Source organism: Meles meles, chromosome 1 (assembly GCF_922984935.1).
Source record: "Meles meles chromosome 1, mMelMel3.1 paternal haplotype, whole genome shotgun sequence".
In the NCBI taxonomy this organism is placed as follows: domain Eukaryota; kingdom Metazoa; phylum Chordata; class Mammalia; order Carnivora; family Mustelidae; genus Meles; species Meles meles.
The window spans coordinates 109,288,756-109,304,924 of NC_060066.1; the positions used below are offsets into that span (position 1 = coordinate 109,288,756).

The following is a 16,169-nucleotide window of genomic DNA, read 5'->3' on the forward strand; positions in this document are numbered from 1 at the left end:
CGTCTTTTATAGGCTTGAAAGGCAGATCTGGAAACAGGTCAGAAAGAGAGGCTCTTACATTGACATCTTGTTTCGGTCATCAGGGTCCTGGAAAAGAGCAAGTGAAGGTTAAAGTGTTTTCAGTGGTCCTGGGTAACAAAACCAGTAATCAGACTTGATCCCAAAGACAGCTAGTGAGAGAGAAGTATGCTAGCTAGACTGCTCTGCAGCTTGACAGTAACAGTGATATTCTCATCAGAACACCTGAAAGGGGGTTTCCAACACTTCGCAATGACAGACGTAAGATGCTCAAGGCAAATACTGTGGGCAGAATCTTACAAAGACAGGGACATAATTCACCACCCATAATGCACTAAGTTTCAACATCAATAAAAATACATCTAGAATCAATATTTTTTCCCCCTTTAAGGATTTATTTATTGGGGGGTGCAGGACGGAGATAGAGTGCAAGCAGAGGGAGAAAGGGAGAGAATCTCAAGCTGACTTGAGCCAAACGTAGGGTGCAGTCTCATGACCCTGAGATCACGCCCTGAGCCGAAATCAAGAGTTGGATGCCTAACTGAGCCACCAAGACCCCCTCAATTCTTGGTTTTTAAGTATAACAAAAGACACGGGGTGCCTGGGTGGCTCAGTGGGTTACAGCCTCTGCCTTCGGCTCAGGTCATGATCCCAGGGTCCTGGGATCGAGCCCCATGTCGGGCTCTCTGCTCGGCGGGGAGCCTGCTTTCTCCTCTCTCTCTGCCTGCTTGTGATCTCTGTCAAATAAATTAAAAAAAAAAAACTTAAAAAAAAAAGTATAACAAAAGACAGCAATGCTGCAGATAATTTGAAATCAATGCTGCAGATAACCTGATAACAATTAATTTAAAAAACTACTTATAAATCCTTTACTTTGGAATGAACCAGATGCTTCTTCCCCAGGTTGATTTTAAAATAATTTGGTTCTTTAAGCACTAGGAATGTGCTGAGTAGTTGGGTGGGGGGGGGGGGAGGGCGCAGATAATCCAGTTTGCCACAGAAATATCCACCCAGTAAAATGAATGAAGAGTGAGAGTAAGCCACATTACTACACCACTTACACAAAAGCCACCGCTCTTGAGTCTCCTGCCACCACTTACCTCTTTCTTGGGCTGCTTGATGTCTCCCTCATCCTTGAAGCCCAGCCCTGAGGTGGAGGCCTTCTCAGCCTCCCCTTTGCCTCCCCCAGCCCGGCCTTCCCCACCTTCGCTAGTCTTGAAGGATGAACGGCTATCAGAGTCAGCAAAGCCACCTTCACTGACACTATTGCAGCTCAACCACGAGGCCACCTTGTTTTTGGGTGTCTCTTCAGAGGAAGGCGGATTGCAGCCACCTACGGGAATTGCTGGAGGGACAGGAATATGTGGGGGGCCGAGGTCTGGGGGGCGGGAGTCCTTGGAAGCAGTCTCAGAAAGTCCGTTCTCCTTTTGGCCCCGGGTCTGCCGCCGGGTAGCATAGCTACGCCACACGGAGCTGGTGCTGAAGTCCTCATCTTTACAGAAGTTATCATCGGAGCTGTCATCATTGGACTCTTCGGGATCCTCTGTACCACTGTTGCCATCCTCCTGGTCTTTCAAGTCCACCCCGCTGCTGTCAGAGGAACAGGGGGCATCACTCTCATAGCCTTCCTTGAAGTTCTCTACGCTCTCGATGTGGTCCAGATTGGCAAAGTACTCATCACCCATCTCCAGGCCCTCCTTGTCTGCAAAGTCATCTGTCAGGATCTTGCCTGGGAATGAAGAGAATTAAAGGCATATTCTATGGTGATGAGGATCTTTTAGAAAGTATGGGGGTCCTTCCAGCAATACCCAGCCACCGACAGTCAAGACACCTCTATTATGGGCTCTCCCTTGTCACCTCAGTGTCTTAACTCTGAGAAGACAGGCAGCTCTCCTCTAGTTTTAAATCTTGCCCCTTCTGCCATCCCGTCTTCCTCTTTACTTGGTTTACCAAAGGGTGTCTGTAGGTATGCTAAAAGCCTCTGGGTGGAGAGATGGAGGAAATGACACACCAGACTCTGCGCCCATGTCCCTTGTCTAAAAAATCCTCACGTCCAATTGGGAAGGGTCTGTGTTATGGCGAGTGCTGCGCAATGTGTAAGCCTGATGATTCACAGACCTGTACCCACTGGGGCAAATAATACATTATATGTTAAAAAAAAAAAAATCCTCATGTCCACTTTCATCCCTTTTCCTTCTTGTCCTTATAAAGCTCTCTGTCCCTTCCTAGTCCACCCATCACTTATCCTGTTCTTTACATAAGAAAATCCTGGCCTCCTATTACTCCCAAGTTCATATGTCGAGCATTTTATTCTTCTGTTCAGCTTCTCTCTGATTCAATTCCCTACCATGTCCTAACCCCAGAGGCCACTCTTTCATCACCAACCTGCATAAATACAGACAAAGGAGCCTTTGGCAATGTCATCCAAGCAGCGGATACCCCAGCCCTTGTTCTGTGTCTTGAACAGTTGTAGCCGAACCTGGAGTCCGTGCTGCACCAGCCGGTTTGTGCACATGTTTGGGTCACATTTGCAGCGTTTGTTACACTCATAGACTCTGGGAGGAGGGACAATAAACTCAATCATAACATGATTACTAGATCCGTTCCGCCCACAGAACTGTAACAATTCTTAAGGTATCATCATTTAGTAGGTAGTGATCTAAGCGAATCAATTTACTGAACTGTCCATGCTCTTTGATTCATTTGGAAATAGAGCCCAAGGAAATAACTCAGAAGGGGGAAAAGTGATTCATGGAGGTATTTATTGCACTTTAGTTAACAGTGAATAGCAGAACGCTGAACACCTGGAGGAAAGCGAGCAAACTGATGTGAATAAAGATTAAGAGCCGTTAGAATAAATAGACTACATCAATTTATAGAGATATATAAAATAAAGATGTGTGAGACAGGCAAAAGCCAATATAGTAGATATGGAAAGAGGAGGAATTGGAACAAAAGTTCTGGTATAGCAGACTTTCATTCTTTTACTCTGTGAACATTTACTAACCACCCAAGGTTGTTCTATATACTGGGAACTCATAACCTTTCCTCTCAGGGAGCTCACAGATCTATTAAGTTTAAGGACCTGCACAGATTAAGTATTTAAAAAATAAACTATCAAAGTTAGAGAGATCTAGCAAATAGTTTTATGGAGAAAACTGTCATCTTCTCAGGCATCAATTTTTCTGCTCCATCTACTTTGCTCAGTGTTGGGATTTCACTTAGTTTCCTGACACAGAGATTTGGGAGACGTCTACTTTTGGAAAGAGGACACCAGTACAATTAGAGAGCTGATGACATTGGTCCTACCCTTTTGGACAAAGATGATAAAAGCAGCTCCTACCTGCTGAACATATACTTTGTGTTTGGCATTATGCCAATATGCTTCATAAACATTCTCTATTCTATCCTTGGAGCGGCCCTACAAGGATTTTTTTTTTTTAACCTCAAAAAACATGGGAACTGGGGTGCCCACCTGGCTAAGTGGGTAGAGCATGCGACTCAGGCACAGAGGTCCTGAGTTGGAGCCCTACACTGAGTGTAGAGATTCCTCAAAAATAAAACAATGAAAGCATAATATACACAGAGGAAAGAACATATACATGTCTATAGCTCAATGAATTTTCACAAACTGAACACACACACCATGTAACCAGCACCATCTCAAGAAGCAACTTTGTTAGGTCCCCTAAAATCTCAGTGGGGATGGGGGGAGTGTCTGTTCAATTCTCCTATTTATAGCTAATAATACAAGATCAGTTTAGAATGGATGAAGTCAGAATTTGAACTTAGGTCTAATCACCACCACAGGAACCTTTCACAGTAGGTATACTGTATCGCTCATTCATTCAACAATGCTTCCTATGTGCCAGGTACTGGGTCAGTTAGCTGCTGGTGATACCATGGTGAGCAAGACAGGTTCCCATCCCCATGGAGCTTATACGCTAATGGAAAAGCAAAAACAAAAGCAAGAACAAAAGCAAGTCAACATATAAATTCAAGCTGCCCCAGATGCTATAAAAAAACACAAAAGGACTCCTCAATGAGAGCATTAAGGGAGTGAAAATGACCTAGTTTTAGCATAGTCAGGAAAGGTCTCTCTGAGGAGGTGAGATTAAAGTTGAGAGCTCAAGGTTAAAGATAACCATGCAACAACAGTGGATGGATGCCAAGCAGAGGGCACAACATGTACGAAGGCCCCTGAGGTAGGCTGGCCAACACCGGGCAAACCAGATTCAGTAACTGAAGAATATCAGCGTGGTTAGAACAATTTTGGAGGGAGAGAGATAGGAAGGGGCCAGATAAGCACAGTGTCTTGTGGCCCAAGATTAAGAGTTAGAATGAAATCCAAAATGCAGTGGGAAGCTATTAGAGTTTTAGGCAGAGAAGTGACATATTATTTGTGATTCTTTGAAAATATTTCTATGAAACATTTCAAACACGAAAAAGAACATAACGGACACTCATCTACTGCCCAGCGTTAGCAAATCTGGACATTATAAGACTCAAGTTTTATTATAATTAAAACATAAATGATACAGTGATGCAGCTGAAGCCAGTAACTGTCTTTCCCTTTGCTTAGCTTTCAATTTGCATTCAGCACAAATTCATCTCCTGACTTCCCTGGCAGCCTTCATCTCTTGTGAAGATCCTCAGACATACAAGTTTTCTACTAAGCCTGTTCTTCCAGAGCTTCTCTTGCAGCTGGATCTGCACTGCTCGCACACTGGCTGTTCCATCTGGTGTGCAGCTGTCAGCCTAGAAGTCCTCTTCATCCCACCACCTCCAGGGTTCTCCCTCAATCATCTTTTGAGTTGGAGCTGCTATTTCCTGGATCAGTATGTCTTCCCCTCTCTTGACTTTTCCCCTTATGGCAAATAATTCCAGTTAACTTTTTTTTTTTTTTTAAGATTTTATTTACGTATTTGACAGAAGAGTATAAGCAGGGGGAGCAGCAGGGAGAGGGAGAAGCAGGCTCCCCGCTGAGCAGAGAGCCCAACATGGGGCTCCATCATGACCTGAGCCAAAGGCAGGTGCTTAACTGACTAAGCCACCCAGGTGCCCTCTCCAATTAACTTTCTGGGAAGGAAACTAAATCGACAATTTTGAGGTGTTTCATGTCTAAAAAATGTCTTTAACACTTAAAACTAATAGCCTGGGGTTTAGAACTCTGGGTTATAAATAATTTTCCCTCAGAATTCTGAATAGGGTCCTTAATTTCCATCTAGCTTCCCATGTCATTTCGAGAAGGCCGAAGACATTGAGTCTTTATTTTTATGGTTTATTTCTCTTCTCTAGAAGCTTTTAGGATTTATAGTTTGTCTTCAGTGTTCTGCGGACACAATGATTTCATTTTATTATAATATTTTTTAGTGGTGATCTATTTTCATCTGTTATGCTGGGACATGACTGGCATTTTCAATTCGGAAACAGACCCTTCTTCAATTACAGGAAACTTTCTGAATTATTTCATTGATGTTTTTCTCTTCTCCTGTTCTCTCTAATTATGTATCTTGAGCACCAGGTTTGTTTCCATGTTCATATATAACCATTTTACCAAGTTTTATATCCCCCTCTTTCATTGTCTGAGTCTTTCCCTGCCTTTTTCAATCTTATATGCTGGTTTCACCTCGTCTGCTCAGTCTGATTGGAGAACCCAGGGCTGACTGCTGGGCCCCCTTATCTTTTCTAGTATCAATATTCTCTCTAGGTGAACTCATCCAGGCTTTAAAGGCTGCCTCTTACTTGTGTTCAGGGTTCCTAATTCCTTATGTCCAGCCCTTATACTTCTCTCCAGAAGTCTCACTGCCTTCTTGAAATTTCTCCTTGGAGTGCCTAGGAGAGACCTCAAACATAATACAGCTAGAGAAAAAACTGAGCTTCTTCTAGACCTGCAACTCCTCCAGACTTCCATCTCAGTAAAAAGCACCAACATCCACTTTATTGCTGAAGTATATAATTTAGAGGACTTGTCCTTGATTCTGCTGCTTCCCTCCCACTCCAGTCCATCAATCAAGTTCTGTAGCTCTACCTCCAAATGAATCCCAACTCTAAACTCTTTCAGTTCCACTTGCTGTGTGCACTCTAGAACAAGCCCCAGCAACCACCGCCTCTTGCCTATATCCCCGTAATTCATCTCCTAAGTGAATTTCCCAGTTTCACTTTTGCTGCCCTAAGACCCAGTCTCCACAAAGCCACGGTAACCTTCAAAAAGTAGATGGCAGGGGCGCCTGGGTGGCTCAGTGGGTTAAAAAGTAGATGGCATAAGGGGCCCCTGGGTGGCTCAGTGGGTTAAAAAGTAGATGGCATCATTTGCCTGCTTGAAATTCTCTAACAGTTTCCTGTCGCACCATGATTTGGTTCTAATTTTTATTCTCATCTATGAAGTCCTATATAATCAGGTCCCTGTATGCTTCTCTCTGAACACATCTCCCATGCCACCATAACTGCAGTCTGTTAAGATATACATACAACTATGAAATGGAGAGCACTTTTAACTGCAACTGCTAGATCCTATTCAATCATTAGAAGTCTTCATTTAAAAGAAAGACCAAAGAAGAAACATGTGCTGGAAATTCAGTAAGATTTAAATGATAAAACACCTGGTTTCAGTTACTCTATTTTTGGTTCCAATTTTTAGAACTCCGTCTGTGAAGTGCTTCACTTTCCCCTACTTACCCTGTGGGCAGACACTCTTCTAGTCTCTTGTACTGGTAGCCAGAGTTAGGGTTGATCTGGCCGCCCGGGGTGCAGGCTGTGGCCTGGATAGTTAGCTGATGACAGGCACATTTGGACCTGAATTAAGACAGAAGGGTATGACGGCTAGAGCTGTGAGACTTTCTCTAGAGGTAGGAAGTACTACAAAAGAATAGGGAGAATAGTGAAATTTTTCTTCTGTCATACATGTAAATGAGAAGGTAAAAGACAGTAAGAACATGACAGAGCGCGAGGAAGATAGAATGAAACCAAGTGGCAACTGAAAGCACAATGGAGGGACACAAAGGAAAAAGGGGGAGAATCAAAGAAAAACAAACACAGGGCATGTGTACTCATGCAGTGGGGGCCATGTCAGACCCAAGCCTCTCTCACTGCTTCATGGAGGCCTTATAGCAGGAGCTCCAGCTGAGGGAGGATGTAAATAGGAAACAAATGGAGAAAGAAGGTAAAGGAAAGACAAGGATAACAAAGTTAGAGGCAGGGCCAGCAATTACCCTACCAACTCACTTGTCACGGCACCCATCCTTGCAGTCACAACCGACCAGAAATTCTGGGCCTGTGTTAATGAAAACACCCTTGCCTGGGATTCGTTCCTTACTGTAGGCCACCTGGGGTGGGGGGGTTGTGTCAATCTCATTGACACAGGATAGGGGAACATCTTCCTTCCCGTAAGTGATGTCCAAAATATAGTAAAAAGGTTTATAGGGCTGAAACTTGCGGTCCACAAGAACATATGGATCCAAACAGAACATCTCCAGGAAGAGGAAGTCACAGCCAGTCTCAAAAAGATAGCGCTCGATCTCCTGCATTGTCCGAAGGCAGAGACCACAGGGTGTCTTATAGATAACATGAAAGCCCATCTTGCGGTTAACACGGCGGCGGGCTGTCATCCGCCGGAAGTCATAGAGTAGTGGGACCAGCAGAGGATTCTTGCCCCGGTACTGTGCACTTCTCATAGGTCTGACTCGGGACAGACAGGTGTAGCTGCACACATGAGGTAAGTAGAAGAGCTTCTCCATGGGGGCGCGGTAGGAGGGCTCTGCTGGGGCCCGCTCCAGCATGCCGTGGAAGGCGGGAGGCGCTGGAGGTGCTGGGGGTGCTGCTGGGGCAGAGGCTGTTGAGCCTAATGGTGGTCTGCAAAAGACATGTGAGAGATCAGGTTAAGAAGGCAACAGGACACTTCTGCTGCAGAAGGCCCCCTGCAGCTGGTTAGCTCACTCATCTTTCAAAACAGCTGTGCCCGGGAAGCCACAGATGACACAAGAAAGTCACATTTTCCCTTGCTTTACCAAACCTGGACACTAAAAGGCCCTGGTTACTCTTCACTGAATGAAAATATCTCCACCTCATCAGTATACCTTTTTTTTTTTTTTAAGATTTTATTTATTTATCTGACACAGAGAGAAAGACAGTGACAGAGTGAACACAAGCAAAGGGAGTGGGAGAGGGAGAAGCAGGCTTCCCACTGAGCAGGGAGCCCGACATGGGGCTGAATCCCAAGACCCTGGGATCATGACCCAAACTGAAGGAAAACACTCAATCAACCAAGATACCCAGGCACCACAACAGTATACCTTTTCCTTTTTTTTTTTTTTTTTTTTTTTGCCTGTGAGTTACAGAAATACAGTCCAGTTTACTACCAATATTTTCCCCCTTTTATGTGTCCTACAGACTGTGATTCAAGGAAAGTGGCAGGAGTAATCCCTTTCTACTGTACCAATTATGACACCACGTTCAATGAAAAGTTTTAAACAAATGACTTCTAGTGATTCTGTATTTGTAAGCACTTTTTTTTTTTTTAAGATTTTATTTATTTATTTGACAGACAGAGATCACAAGTAGGCAGAGAGGCAGGCAGAGAGAGAGATGAGGAAGCAGTCTCTCTGCTGAGCAGAGAGCCCAATGCAGGGCTTGATCCCAGGACCCTGGGATCATGACCTGAGCTGAAGGCAGAGGCTTTAACCCACTGAGCCACCCAGGTGCCCCACAGGCACCTCATTTCTAATTCAATTATTTTCACACCCTGTTTGTTGGAAACTTCCCAAGTTAAAGCTTTCTTTTCAGAGCACCTGGGTGGCTCAGTCAGTATTAAATGTCTGACTTTATTTCAGCTCTGGTCATGATCTCAGCATCCTGAGATCAAGCCCTGTATCAGACTCCACACTGTGTGGAGTGTGCCTGAGATTCTCTCTGCCCTTCCCCACACTTATACAGGTGTATTCTCTCAAAATCAATCAAACTTTTTTTTTTTTTAAAGATTTTACTTATTTATTTGACAGAGAGCGATCACAAGTAGGCAGAGAGGCAGGTAGAGAGAGAGAGGAGGAAGCAGGCTCCCTGTCGAGCAGTGAGCCTGATGTGGGACTCGATCCCAGGACCCTGAGATGATGACGTGAGCCGAAGGCAGAGGCTTAACCCACTGAGCCGCCCAGGTACCCTCAAATAAATAAATCTTAAAAAAAAAACAAAAACCGGGGCGTCTGGGTGGCTCAGTGGGTTAAGGCCTCTGCCTTCGGCTTGGGTCATGATCCCAGGGTCCTGGGATCGAGCCCTGCATTGGGCTCTCTGCTCAGCAGGGAGCCTGCTTCCTCCCTCTCTGCCTGCTTGTGATCTCTGTCAAATAAATAAATAAAGTATTTAAAACAACAACAACAACAAAAAAACCCACAAAAAAACAAAAACCAAAAACCAAAAAACAAGAAAGCTTTCAAGTCCAACTCCTCACCATGATAGCCTTAACTAAGCCCCTTGGAACCAAGAATATCCCCAGTGAGTATTTAGTCCATGCTGCCACCTCCCCACAGAAAGCTGGGAGTTTCTCACCTGTATGCCTGGTTGCTACCAGGTTTCCCAGCAGGGACATTTTCACTGAGTGCAGGAGATGTAGGGGAGGAATGACCAGAGCCCACAGATCCTGGCCGGAAGGATGTGCTCTTTTTGGCTACCTGCTTCCGAGACTGGGCAAGCTGACTTTCTAAGCTGCTAAGAGATTAAACATCATACAGTAAAGAATACAGAAAATGCAATGTGAAAGAAACTAGTAAATAAGAAAGAATATCACTCACTCATTGTCACCTGCCTGTGGGGACAGAGGGGGTGCAGGTGTGGCAGGTGGGATAGGAGGGACAGGGGGGGTAGGAGGGGCTGTAGGCTGCTGGGGCTCCATTGGCTTGAACTGTGTCCCAGTACTGGTCAGATCCTGGGTGTACTGTACCACAGGGCCTTTGCTCCTCACGGCACCTAGAGAAAAGAGGAAATTGATGGCTGAAGATGACAGCTGTGTCATGTATAGTCATGAACATACCTGATCATCAATTTACATAATATAAACAAGCAGCAATGGAAACATTTTGAGTAAGTGTCAAGACTGTCATTCCATTATTTAAACCAATGAGTGAAAACACTGGAACAGGCTGGCTTCAACCCAGTAAAGCTTTATCTTTCTGCCTCAAACACAGTTTATGCTGGTAATTAGGTTATTCTTTGGTGAAAAATTTTAAAAACACATTCTTTGATCAACTAATGATACCAGGAAAAATCAACCAAAAAGTAGGCCAGGAACATATAAAAACAAAAGCTGTCCGGGCTTTTAAAAAAATTGACAAGGATCACATACAAAGCAGATAATCCTCATGTGGATAACAGAGGTAACTATACCACCACGTCTGCCCCAAGCCAGTTGTTTCAGATTTTTATGGGGTCGTTTAGAATGAATCAGAGCCACTGCACTAAGTGGAGGCGCCATGTACTGCTGGAAACTACTCGGGACACACCTCCTGTTTCCAGTGAGTCAGTGGTGTCATCCTGGTAAACAAAGGATAGCTATTGTACACACTCTCCTTTGCTGCTTTGCCTGTTTCTTTCCTCCCGTTTGGTATCTTTCAAGACATACCCATATTTGGACGTGTCCTGAGCTGTCCCCCTTGCTTCTTCTCCAGTGCAGAGGCCGAGGATGTCTTCATACTGAACATGGGCTCTAGCCGCGTAGAGCCTCGATAGATCCATTCACATCTTTTGTCATCCTGAGGGATTGGAAGGAAGGAAGGTTGGAGGGAAATGAAGCAAAGGCTAGAATCTATATCCTGCCATCTGTGGAAAATATGCCTCCATGTGCTCCTTGAAGGAAATCTCCCTATGAATGCCAAATTCCCTATCTACTCAATAAACTTATGTTCCAGGCTCCATGACAGCCATCAGGAAAATGAAAAAGAAAAACACATATTCTTCACTTAAAAAAATACAGGAGAGACAGATGTTTATACTGAGTATAAGTGGTGTGACACAGATCATAAGGCCTTAGGAACAAAAGACTGAGGATAGCTCAAAGGACTGGAACTCTAAGCAAGGCATGAGAGGGGAGAAGAGGACAGGTACAGAAGATCCAAGAGTTAAACTGGGCCTTGAAAGATCATCGGGGGCGCCTGGGTGGCGGTCAATTAAGCATCTGCCTTTGAATCAGGTCATTATTGCAAAGTCCCAGGATGGAGCCCTGCATGGGTGGTTGGGAGGGTCCCTGCTCAGCGGGGAGTCTGCTTCTCCTTCTCCCTCCACTCCTCCCCCACTCCTGCTTGTGTGCTCTCTCTCAAATAAATAAAATCCTAAGAAAAAAAAAAGGAAAAAAAAATCATCAGGACCTCTAATTCTTTGATGCCTCCTTTTTGTCTCACTATGCTACCCAAACCCTGATACCGGACAAAGGGAACCGTTTTCTCTATGCCTATATGCAATGTAAACATTCTGAGACAGAGAAAAACAAACCAACATGCAAATTAGCTCACAGTTAAATTTGGGATTTTTTTTTTTAAGATTTTCTTGAGAGAGAGCAAGCATGTATGCGCACGAGTGGGGAAGCCGGGGTGGGGGGGGGGAGAGGCAGAGGGAGAGGAAGCAGCAAACTCTCTGCTGAGCAGGGAACCTTATGTGGGGCTGGCTCCCAGGACCCCAAAATTATGACCTGAGCAGAAAGCAGATGCTTAACCGACTGAGCCACCCTAGGCACCCCAGGAATTTTCAATAACCACCAGAGAGAAACAAAAAGATAAAGTAAAATTTGCCCCCAAACAGTGAAAACAGAGGATAAGAAGGGGAAAATTATGGAGGACTACAAAATCATCCTCATTACTGCCTCTTATGCTCCCCCATCCCACTCTGACCCTTGTGTCCAAAACTCTGGGAAGAACAGTACCAGGAAGAGGATCCTGACTAGGCTGCCATCCACCTCCTCGACCCGGGACTTCCACCATGTGCCTTCCCATTCAGTCTTGATAAGCTGGCCACTCTTGAGCAGTACCATGGGGCGGTTGGGGTAAGCTGTGATATACTCCTCTATGAAGTCTCGGCAGGAGATGTCTTCTATGTCCTCCCAAGTCTTTTTCACTGTCCCAAGGAAGAAGGAGGGCTGAGACAGGGCAAGTGAAGGTCTCTTTTTCCCTTTTTTTTTCTGTTTAAAGTAATCTCTGTGCCCAATGTGGGGCTTGAACTCATGACCCCAAGGTTAAGAGCTGCATGCTCTACCATTTTTGCCAGCCAGGCACCCCAGGGCTTATCTTGATAGGAAAAAAAAACAAATGGTTGGCAAGGAGATGTTAGCCATTTTTCAAGTTGGGAGGGAGAGAAAAATAAAGAAAGAAAACATACCCTCAGAAGCAAAACCAAGACTACCTGAAAGTACTGAACCTATCGTGTAAATGCACACATAGACCAAATCGATACTAAAGCAATATGCAAATATAGGTGAATCACTTACTTCATAAAAATAGATGTTTTGTTTAGGAAAATTCAAGTGAAATTCTTGCTAACCTGATATAAGTCTAGAGATAAATAAAAAAGATCAGGTGGCATCATGAAATTGATAAAAAAAAAATTGTCCTTCTCATTCTGTATCAGGCTACTTTTAAGGGACCCAGAATGTATTTACCGCCATGTTATATGGAAAGGGATCAGTGTTAGTTAACTCTTTTGTAATTAAAAACAACTGCTTTGTAGGAGTCTGTTCCCAAGCCAGAGACACAAGTATGGAAGACACTATGAAAACTCCATCTAACTCAGCTTCTGCAGAGAGCACTATGCAGCTACAGATTTATACAAATGTTAGATGAAGGAGGACAAGACTAGGAAAGAAACAAAATCTCCTTAGGCCTAAATCACTCAGAAACGAAATCAAAACACAGCTACAATATGAGAATCCACCCAAGGTCAGTCATGATCTCCTTGTGTCCCACTCTTCCACTACAAAGATCCAGCACTAGAGACAAGCAAAATAGAACTGTTATCTCCCAAAAGACATTAATCAAACTTACGCCTTTTGAGATGAAAGCACCACAAATATCAGGGCCTGCCTTCCCCCCTCCCTTTTCTTTTCTTTTCCTATCAGGGCTTTTCAACTGATTATCTTAAGAAGAAATACAAGGTAGAAGAGGAAATGAATAAAACTCAGAAAGGAAGGAGGGACACTCACATGGCCGGCAAATGGGATATAGTTCAGACTGTGTAACATAAGAAGCATAGCCATCATCAAAGAAAATGAGAAACCTGTAAGGAAAAAGGATGGCAGAAAGATCAGGGGTTACATTTAACATGACCTACAGAAATTTCATAGCTTCCACTCTTGAACACCATAGGACATACTCCTGGGAAAATGTTCTGTTGTACTACGTCCTTCCTATTACTCTTTCAAGAATTAGGAATTCTCCCTCAATCTAACCAATTTACCTCCACTTTTCCAAAAGCTACTCATTCTTGTTTCACTATCAGACTCCTATTTTGCTAAAACCATTTAGTTTCCCCTTCCTTCCTATTCCCCTAACCATTAAACAATCTTAATGACTCTCCTCCTAGTTTTACCTCCAAGTTTTGTTCTTGAGAAAAAAAGGGAGGAAGAATCACCCACATGACCTCCGTTTCAAAAAAAAAAAGCAAGGGTTTCTGGTCACAAAAGCTAATTGTGAGATATGGACTATGGTTTGAATAGGGCAGGTGCTTTGCTACTGGTCTCCACTCTCTTTACAATCCTCTGTCCAGGGGCACCTGGGTGGCTCAGTGGTTTAAGCCTCTGCCTTCGGCTCAGGTCATGGTCTCAGGGTCCTGGGATCGAGCCCCGCATCGGGCTCTCTGCTCGGCAGGGAGCCTGCTTCCTCCCTCTCTCTCTGCCTGCCTGTGATCTCTGTCTGTCAAATAAATAAAAATAAAATATTAAAAAAAAAAACAAAAAAAAACCAATCCTCTGTCCAGGTACCTGAGCTTGTTTTTGACGTTTGGTGTCTCAGCTACAATGCCAGCATAGAGCCAGACCTGATTCCCATCCTTGTACTTGGCCACCACTCGACTGCCAACAAAGAGCTTGTCAGCAGGAGGGTGGTAATCATAGGCAATATGGTTCCCCGACAGGAGACTCTTCCCTTTGTTGTCAAATTTCACCTTGTACTTCTTTCCTGGTCCTGAGTAAAAGGAAAAAAATGAACAAAAATTTTTAAAAACCATCAGTTTCTGTGTAAATCCTGACTGTTACATGAGAGACAAAAGGCAAGACTGTGGGGAAAAGAAATGATCAGCAACGGAGACCTGCAGGTTGCCTTTCATTAGCGCTTCTTCTAGCTTGAACATACCAACCGTCTGGATAGCGATAAGGGTGCCTTTGTGCCATGTCTTAGTTCTCTTCTTGCCCAGGATGCGCATGCTAACTATAAGGTCACCATCTTTGCTCAGTTCTCCAGACATCTGACTTAAGGTTCCTACAAAAGAAAGTAAAGATGTTCTAAAGAAATATGACATAGATATGGGGAGTAAATGGCAAAGTAAAGAGAGTGTAACATAGTAATTGACAAAAATGGAGGTAATCACTGATCCTTAATCACTTTTGCTGCTCTCTCAAATAGACAAAAAGCACAGCTGACTCAACTATTTTTGCTAACAGGAAATACTTGCATAATTGAAATTCACATGTAATTCAAGAACATCTCACTTTAACCAAGTATCTCCAACTCCTTATTAACGATATTAATTACACTCCTTAAGCGCTAAGCAGTATTTATAAAACAATATTCTGCTGGAGAGCTATTAGCAGCCCTACTGGACAAAGTTTCCCTCAGACCTCTTTTTAAGAGTTTGAGTTGTGGGAGGCCTGGGTGGCTCAATTGGTTAAACGCCTGCCTTTGGTTTAGGTCATGATCCCAAGGTCCTAGATTCAGTCCTGCATCAGGCTCCTTGCTCAGTGGTGAGCCTGCTTCTCCCTTTCTCTCTGCCTGCCACTCCCCCTTCTTGCGCATGTGCACTCTCTCTCTCTCTGGTAAGTAAATAAAATCTTTAAAAAAAAAGAGTTTGAGTTCCTCTCTTCTAAATGCCATCTAGAAGTGGTCATGAGCAAAGAGCTAACAAGATATTTGGATAAAGCCACCACACATTGGAAAATCAGCAGACAAAAGACTTAAGCAGACAAGGAAACCCTGTGGTGTTTAAAGAACCCAACACAGGTGGAAGAGAATTCTGATGCTAAAAAAGAGCCAGTTACCCATGAAATCTTTGTAGGAATTCACTTCCCATCTCCGCCCCCACTCTCTATGCTGAGATAACTCCAGACCCTAACCTTTATGTAGATCCTGGGAACTGCTCTTCTTGTTGACAGCATCCATGAACTTCTGGACATCCTGAGCAGACTTTCTTAAGGCAGCCATAGCTTCACGGAGCTGTAAGAAAGGTGATGAGAGAAACAAGTTTTAAAATAGCATGGCTTAGCCCTGAGAATAAGAACTCATCTTTCAAAATTCTTTTTCTCCCCCCAAAGATTTTATTTGACAGAGAGAGAGGAAGAGAGAGCACACAAGCAGGGGGAGGAGAGGGAGAAGCAGAATCCCCGCCAAGCAGGGCGCCTGATGTGGGGCTTGATCCAGGACCCTCGTTATTGCGACCTAAGCCGAAGGCAGATGTTTAACCGACTGAGCCATCCAGGCACCCCAGAACTTGTTTTTCAAAAAACCGAATAGTATAAGTTGGGAAGGTATGGTTACTTTACTACGCAAAACTGCCCTTATAAATCTGGTTCAGAAATCAGCTTTAGGAAACCTTCCTTGATTAATCCCACCTAGCCGATTGCTACCAAATTCTACTTTTATACAGCACTTAGTGCATGCATCTCTAAGGAACCTCTGCTGCATCCTCAGAACACCTGTTAGGGGACTGGAACCCACAGGGCTGATCAGTGGATGATTATGTTGACGGCTGAAGTGACGGAATGATCAGGCCAGAAGTTTCTCCTATCTTCATATTCTTTTTTGTTTTTTAAAGATTTTATTTATTTGACAGACAGAGATCACAAGTAGGCAGAGAGGCAGGCAGAGAGAGAGGGGGAAGGAGGCTCCCTGCTGAGCAGAGAGTCCAATGCCAGTCTCAATCCCAGGACCCTGGGATCATGACCTGAGCCAAAGCCAGAGAGGCTTTAA

At 44.1% G+C, this 16,169-nt stretch overlaps 1 protein-coding gene across 3 annotated transcripts in view; it reads right to left on the minus strand.

Moving 5' to 3' along the window:
- SETDB1 (SET domain bifurcated histone lysine methyltransferase 1) overlaps positions 1-16,169 on the minus strand; it is a 34,136-nt gene that overhangs the window by 2,560 nt on the left and 15,407 nt on the right. For 2 of the 3 annotated variants that reach the window (XM_046006056.1, XM_046006054.1), the window contains exons 5-17: positions 15,317-15,416; positions 14,340-14,465; positions 13,970-14,171; positions 13,193-13,266; positions 11,921-12,111; positions 10,628-10,757; positions 9,801-9,975; positions 9,559-9,717; positions 7,243-7,869; positions 6,697-6,813; positions 2,404-2,573; positions 1,119-1,747; positions 59-87 (exon numbers count right to left, since the gene is read on the minus strand). In XM_046006056.1, the coding sequence (XP_045862012.1) occupies positions 59-87; positions 1,119-1,747; positions 2,404-2,573; positions 6,697-6,813; positions 7,243-7,869; positions 9,559-9,717; positions 9,801-9,975; positions 10,628-10,757; positions 11,921-12,111; positions 13,193-13,266; positions 13,970-14,171; positions 14,340-14,465; positions 15,317-15,416 (2,729 nt within the window). The remainder of the gene's footprint in view (positions 1-58; positions 88-1,118; positions 1,748-2,403; positions 2,574-6,696; positions 6,814-7,242; positions 7,870-9,558; positions 9,718-9,800; positions 9,976-10,627; positions 10,758-11,920; positions 12,112-13,192; positions 13,267-13,969; positions 14,172-14,339; positions 14,466-15,316; positions 15,417-16,169) is intronic. The other variant, XM_046006058.1, reaches the window with a different exon arrangement.